A 7,853-nucleotide genomic window follows, 5' to 3' on the forward strand; every position below is an offset into this window, starting at 1 on the left:
ATATCCATGATCTTGAGAGTGGCTGGGACTAGGCAGTGTTTCATTCTGTTGCCATGAGTCAAAGCACACTTGATGACAACAAAACAACAAATTCCCAACTAGAGTGGACAAAAATGGATATGAGACAATAAATTAGCTTTAGCTAATTTCTTTCCTCATTATGATTTTCCATTTTTTTTTTTAGAGATTATTTGCCTTTGTCTCTCCCGTCCAAAGAAAAGTACACAAATATGGCTAACTATACCACAGTGACTGAATTCTTGCTTTTGGGATTTTCTGATGTGTGGGAGCTCAGAGTCTTACATGCCATGTTATTCTTACTGATATACTTGACAACCTTGATAGGAAACCTTCTCATTGTCACAGTAACCACTTTTGACAAGAGTCTTCACACCCCCATGTATTTCTACCTTAGGAATCTGTCTGTCCTGGACATGTGCTACATTTCTGTCACTGTCCCCAAGGCATGTGTGATCTTGCTGCTTAACAACAGGGTGATCTCTATTGCTGGATGTGCAGCTCAGATCTTCCTTGTAATTTCGTGTGCTGCTGCAGAACTGCTATTCCTCACCATCATGGCCTATGACCGCTACATGGCCATCTGCCATCCCCTTCACTACCCTGTGATCATGAACCCTCGTGTCTGTGTCCAGATGACACTGGCGTCTGTATTCAGTGGTCTGATTTATGCAGGTGTGCACACTAGCAACACATTCTGGTTGTCCTTCTGTCAGTCTAATGTGATCCATCAGTTCTTTTGTGATATCCCCTCTTTGTTGAAGCTGTCCTGCTCTGATACCTTCATCAATGAGGTTGTAATATTTTTCTCTGCAGTAGTAATTGTAGGTGGCTTTTTTTCCTTCATCATCATGACTTATATTCGCATATTTTCTGCTGTGCTCAAGCTTCCAACCAGAAGAGAGAGAGGAAAGACATTTTCCACCTGTGTACCTCACATCCTCGTGGTGACAGTCTTTGTCAGCTCAGTTTTTGTTGTGTATATGAATCCAACCTTCAACTCTCCAACAATTCAAGACATGATCATTTCTGTATTCTACTCTATAGTCCCTCCTTTCCTAAATCCTATCATCTATAGCCTTAGGAACAAGCAGATAAAGGAGGCTGTAAGGAGAACTATGAGAAGGATACTGTATTCAGAAAAACAATAAGATCGTTAATTAAAGGCATTGCTACTTTGATGGATAGTGTTGAAAATTTTTTCAAAATTAGATTCTTTGCCTAATTTCAAAATTTGGGAACTTGATATCTAAGTGACAGTCAATATATTGTATGTCAGCCCAGAAACAATGCTTTTATTTTTAGTTGTTGTGGTCTAGAAATTGCTATGTAAGTATTTACATATGATTGACATTTAAATCAATTGAACTTTTGGAAACCCTGGTGGCATAGTTAAGAGCTATGCCTACTAACCAAAAGATTCTCAGTTTGAATCCACCAGGTGCTCCTTAGAAACCCTATGCAGCAGTTCTACTCTGTCCTGGAGGGTTGCTATGAATCAGAATTGATGTGATGGGATCAGGCTTGGGTTTTTGTTTTTTGCTTTTAACATTTAAATCAATTGAATTTAAGTAAACTGTATTACTCTCCACAACATAAATAAGCCTCACCCAATCAGTTGAAGGTCTTAGGAGCAAAAACTGAGGTTTCCCAAGGGAGAATAATTTTGCCTAAGACTGTAAATAGATATTTTTTTCCAGAATTTTCAGCACACCACCTGGTCTATCAATTTCAGACACAAGGCTTTTGGTGGTTCCAACCAGTTGCATTAGCTACATATTTCAGACAGAAGACTTCCAGAGTTTCAAGGCAGTCACCTCACCTAAGGATATTGGACTTGCTAGCCCTACAATCACACTGACCATTTACCTGAGATCTCTCTCAATCTCTCTCTCTCACTTTCTCTCTCTTTAAATATATATTGTATTAATTCTGTTTCTTTGAGGATTCTGACTGACTTTAATTCTGGGAGTGCTTCTAGAGGAATAAAATCTTAAAGAAGACTTTCCTGATTTAATTCTGGTGTTTCTGAAATTGGATCTCACATCTGGTTAGATATGAAGGCACTAATGACTCTATTTCAAAAAGTAAGGAGGATACTGATAGTTCATGGCATGATGAGGAAATACACACATTTGACAAAATACTCTGATCAAATATTTAAAACAGGCAATGTTCTGAAGGATCATGCATTTAACGCCTCAGAAGATTTTGTTCAACTGATGAGTATAATCGCATGGATCGGTTAGTCCTAATTCCACAGGAAAAAGTGGGGAAAGGGAAAGGATGAGGTCAGGGCTTCAAATTCCCTAGTCAAATTTTCACCTGAAAATTGCTGTGGATGCTATAAAATAAAATCTTATGTTTTGTAGTCATGGAGATGAGGTAGCTGAAAACCAGACTCAGAGTCTCGTACTACAAATGGCTAGATTACAATGGAAATTAAATTCCTACCTTCACTGTTTTTCTGATGTTAAAGTGAGGGTATTTTGGGGGATGGAATACTATCCTGAATATTTGAATGAAGACATGGGTCAGGTATTGATAATGCTAGTGACATTGGACCTCTAATTTTTTCCCACTCTTTTTAGCCATTAGAAGCAGCCCTTTCACCCCTATCTGAGGATATTAACCCTTTGTGCCTGAGGAAGTTGTAATGGAGTTCTCCAAGGCAGTTGCCTTGCAGGACACTTTTGATTCTCCTCAGAATCTTCCCCCAACACCCCTCTTTTCTTCTATACTTAAAACTAAACTCAAACGCCACAGAAACTTAAAGGCAAGATAAAAAGTGTGATCCATCAGGAAGTGTGCTACATGATTCTTCTAATTTATAGACAGAAACCCAGGGATTATGTAGGGAAATGGATATTAACAGTGTAAAAAAAAATGGTGAAAGGAGCATAAAGTTGGATACAGCAGAATTTATTAACAGTTGTCCAATAAGCAGAGATATTCATGATTGATTGTCTCAGCTCAAATGGTTAGAAATAATTCTAACAGTTTGATTCCTGCTAAAACATAGATCAAGAGATGGCCTACACTAAATGAAGCCGAAATATCAGAATGGCCTTGGTATATTATACAACAAGGATTATGAACGGTTAGGAAAATTGGAATGTTAGAATAGGTTTATCATGTGACACCTTCCCTCCCAACATGGGAGTGTCCATAGAACACACGTTTCAGCACAACTAAGAGGGAACCCTGGTTGTGCAGTAGTTACAATCTCAGGCTGCTAACCAAAAGGTTGGCTGTTCAAATCCACCAGCTGCTCCTTGGAAACCCTATGAGGCAGTTCTACTCTGCCACATAGGGCTGCTATCAGTGGGAATCAACTCAGTGGCAATGGGTTTTGAGCTTTATGAGGAATAAATTTGTGACAGGAGCCTCAGCATTCTTGAAGATCTCTGTGGTCACTCTTCTCTGTAACTCAGTTTTACAATGGAAATTGCTGCCTCTGAATTGGTAAACCTAAATGCAATGGTGGTAATCAGAGCCCAGGATGGAGGGAACAAATGGTAGCACTTAATTGCCAAAGAGAAGGTGGGTGTGGTTATCATAATGGTCACCACAGTCAAAGCAGTAATAAGAGTAGTCTGACTTATATAGGCCTATGGAGTTACCTAGTTGATCCTGGTGTGTCATTAGAAATGAAATTGATAGGAAGTGTGTACTAAATTCTTATGCCATCTGTATAAGTGGAAGAGTTCTAGGTCAACTGAATGTAAGTTTAACCTGAATCACCCAAACAGAGAGTCAAGCCTCTTGATCAATTCCCAGACTTCAGCCAGTTTACAGGCCCACATTCCCTTATGTAAAGGGGTGACCTGTCCATTTAAGAAAGGACTCCACTGCACTGCCAAGAATTTATAATGTTAATCATTCCAGAAGCCTTCCCCAAAGGGATATATGGCCTTTTAACAAGTTGTCTTAATTATCTAGCCTTGCTATAACAGAAACACCACAAGTGGATGGCTTTAACAAAGAGAAATGTATTCTCTCACAGTCTTGAAGGCTAGAAGTCCGATTTCAGGGCACCAGCTCCAGGGGAAGGCCTTCTCTCTCTGTTGGCTCTGGGGGAAGGTTCTTGTCATCAAATTTCCCCAGTCAAGAAACTTTTCAGTGTAGAAAAGAACAGGTCCAAAGAACACACTATTATCTTGACTCTTGTTTCTTGGTGGTATGAGGTCCCCCTGTCTCTCTACTCATTTCTCTCTTTTATATCTGAAAAGAAATTGACTTAAGACACACCTAATCTTGTGAATTGAGTCCTAAGTCATCAACATAACCTCCTCTAATCCCATCTCATTAACATCATAGAGGTAAGATTTACAACAAATAGGAAAATCACATCAGATGACAAAATGGTGGACAATCACATAATACTGAGAATCATAGACTAGCCAAGTTGACACATTTTTGGGGGACACAGTTCAATCCATACCACAAGGTAACTTTGCAATGGGGAAAGGGATATAAAAGATGTTTGAGGATTACGGGACACTTACTCTGATCTCATACTAATCCAAAATGGTACTGTAGTCCACCAGTCAGTGTAGAATTTATGGCTCAGATCCATGATACAGTGAGTCCAGTGAATCCTTTGTTACCGGAATAAGGTTCTTGCCTCTCACTCATCAAGAATGAGCAGATAAGGCACGTAGTTTTCCACATGAGCAAAGCTTTATTGCAGAGGCTTGCAAGCAGAGATGAGGAGGGCTAAGAGCAACACATACCCCCATCTCACATAACAAAAACAGCCCTGAGTTTTTTTAAAAGTTCTTGGGCAGGAAAAGATTCATGTTTTTCATAGGCATGAGTGGGGATATGTTAACTAAGGTGCCCACGCAGCAGCTTTCCAAGATGTCTTCTGTACTGGAGGCCTCTGGGATTCATAGCAGGACTTATTATGGGATGTTGCACCTGCACAGTCTCTTGCTCCCCGGGTTCAATTCCCCGGCTGGGGCTGTAGCCCCTCACTGCCCCGGGTGGAAGGTCACACAGAGGTCACAGGTGGATGTTCTACCCATGTCCCTGGGTCTGGTTTTCTCCACCTGCTTCTGAAAGGCAACTTTAAAGAAGTTGCCCCATTGTTCTGGGGAATGGCTTTGCTTCTGGGCCCTGGCCCATTTCTTGTTACTTTGTTGGCAAATTTGGGGACCCCTCTGTTCCCTGTCTTAATAAGTCCCTAGGTTCCACACTCAACCCCCTATTACCTCCCTGAGAGTATAGTCTATTTCTCTTTTACTTGCTTCTCCTCTAACCACACCAGTCTCTTTGCTATTCCTCAAACAGGCATCCTCCGATCTCAGGGCTTTTTCTCCCTGTCTTACCTTGAACATTCCTATGGTTATTTCTCTAGTTCTGAAATATATAATTAGGATAGATATACCAAGAAAATTGACAGAATTCCCATATTGGATCCCTGACATGTGGAGTGAGGGCAATTATGGTAGGAAAGGTCAAGTGGAAACCACTACCTAGAATAATAGGAAACCAGAAGCAATATTGCATTCCTGGTGGTATTTCAGTGATTAGTCCTACGATAAAACGCTTGAAAAATTTTTTTAGCCCACCATAAAATGCTTGAAAAATGCAGGGGTGGTGATTTCCACCACCTCCCCATTCAACTTGCAGAAATAGGTGTATCTTATACAAAGACAGGGGATTGAGGTTACCTCAAGAACCTCTAAGACCCAGAAGATTCATCTGCTTTCCTGATGGGATCTGACTGATATACTCATACTATTGCATGAAGATTAAACAAGAGCTAGCACAGCACTTCCTAATATGCACCATGTGTCAGGAACTAGTCCAAATGCTTCACAGGTTCCACTGTGTCACAATTTCAAGAGGCCAGGGGAGTAGATGCTCTTGTTAACCAAACAGATGAAGAAACTGAGGCACAATACATGAAGCAACATGTGATTGATCAGAGTTCACAGGTTTCTGGGTTGGGCTTTGGTACTGGGCTAGTAAATAGCAGGAAATTCCTTTATGTTAACACTTTGAAGGAATTCAGAAGAATTTTTTTCATCGTTTAATCCATTAGATTTTCTGTGATTTTGGCACAGCTAGTTAAATCACACTTTTCCTCAGAGATATACACAGAGAATGTGGGGAACATGGTTTCCTTCAATCAGGTTAAAACTGAGTTTAGATCTCTCTTTCTATGCCACTTGATCTCCATTTGTTGATCCACAGGAATTTCACCTTATGAGACCTCAGAATATTAGGGTACTGCAGTTTAACTTTGTGTTTAAATTACTGGCTCATTAATCTTCACCAATTCTTCCCCCAGCCTCAAATATATCAATAGTTCTTGGCATACAAAGTTCATTCACAGGTTTTATTTGAGTACTGATCCCACAACATCTAGAATCAATTATCTCCTAAAAATTACCCCTGGGCACTGGCTATTATTGAAAGACCCAGTGTTCCCAGGGGTTTTCTCTACTGCCATGAGCATCACCAGCCCTTATGTTAAAATGAACACAGAGGTTTTTGTTATAAAACAGGAGAGTTATTTCAGGTTCTCAGTCATCTCAAGTAAATATGTCCCGTCATCCTTGCCTGCACCTGAAACATCGTTGGACTGTTGCCAGAAATCCTGGCTTCCATATCCAGTCTAAGAAAAGACAACATTAACTTGTGAGTCTTTGCTAATTTTACCCCCTCTTCACCTCCCTCTATGAATTACCTCAACTTCTGTACTGCGCTGCTCAGTTATGTTTTAAGAGCATTCATGAGATTACAGTAGAGAGTACAGATAGAAGAGAGACTCCCACAACAAGACCAGCCTCTTCTTTTTTACTCATTGCATTAAAAATTCAGGTCCAGAATTTTGAACAGAGTTGGTAGCTGATTATGAAAGCACAGAGTCAGCATATAGCAACAGTTGTGGCTGATACCAGGAACACAGGCAGGGGCAAGAGAGCCTCTGCACATTGTTCATTGCCTCGGTATGCAGAATGTTGATTTAAATTTATACTTAAACAACGTTAATTACGGTGTGTTGTGTGTACCTAAAACATAGAAATTATTTATGCATATTAATGTTATTCAATTAATAATTTCAACAAATATCTGCCTATTTCTTCTCTTTGGCAAATACTCTATGTTCAGATGCTACGTGGATGAATAAGTGAAACCCTGCCATAAAATGTAGAGATAATCATTTATAGTTTAACTGTAATTTTAGAGATTTCTCATAGCATATTATAAAAGAGCATGTGAACATTTGTTCATGATTCCTTCCCCAGCGTCCAGACCAGTGTCTCATATTAGTCATCCAAAAATTTTGAAAGATTATGTTAATTATAAATAAATCAAATATCTGATGCATGCATGGATGAATTAATTAATATATTAATGAACAGATACACCTGCCAATTCCTTAGGTCAAAAATTACATCCTTCAAGTCCTTGTAGAAAAGGCAAAAGAATCGTATCCTTTGCCAGTGTTAAGGTAAAGAAATGTCTCAGTTTTACAACTTGGGGCCCTGCTGGTACAGTAGTTAAGTATTTGGCTGCTAAACAAAAGGTCGGCAGTTCAAAACCACCTGCCACTCCTTGGAAACACTATGGACAGTTCTATTCTGTCCCTTAGGGTCACTATGACTCAGAATTGACTCAACAGCAACGAGTTATTCATAGCATTTCAGAATATTATATATTGTCATATTTCTTGAACAAAAAACTATATTGGTAACAGCTGAGTGGTAGATTTTCCTTTACCTTTTTTGCTACTCTCTTAAAAACAATAGTACTATGGGTGTTAGATAGAAGAAATGTAAGTATCGAAGGGATCACATGCTTACTCCTTTAGTAAGTTA

General features: G+C 39.5%; 1 protein-coding gene across 1 annotated transcript; it reads left to right on the top strand.

Moving 5' to 3' along the window:
* The first annotated feature begins 230 nt into the window (after positions 1–230).
* On the top strand, positions 231–1,169 carry LOC126068251 (olfactory receptor 14C36-like). Its single transcript, XM_049870699.1, has one exon. The coding sequence runs from the start codon at positions 231–233 to the stop codon at positions 1,167–1,169; it is 939 nt and encodes a 312-aa protein (XP_049726656.1).
* The last annotated feature ends 6,684 nt before the right edge of the window (positions 1,170–7,853 follow it).

Source organism: Elephas maximus, chromosome 2 (genome assembly GCF_024166365.1).
Source record: "Elephas maximus indicus isolate mEleMax1 chromosome 2, mEleMax1 primary haplotype, whole genome shotgun sequence".
NCBI lineage: Eukaryota > Metazoa > Chordata > Mammalia > Proboscidea > Elephantidae > Elephas > Elephas maximus.

Bases quoted from the DNA above. Each gene is read 5' to 3' on its own strand.
- LOC126068251 (XM_049870699.1), top strand. From the start codon at position 231: ATGGCTAACTATACCACAGTGACTGAATTCTTGCTTTTGGGATTTTCT.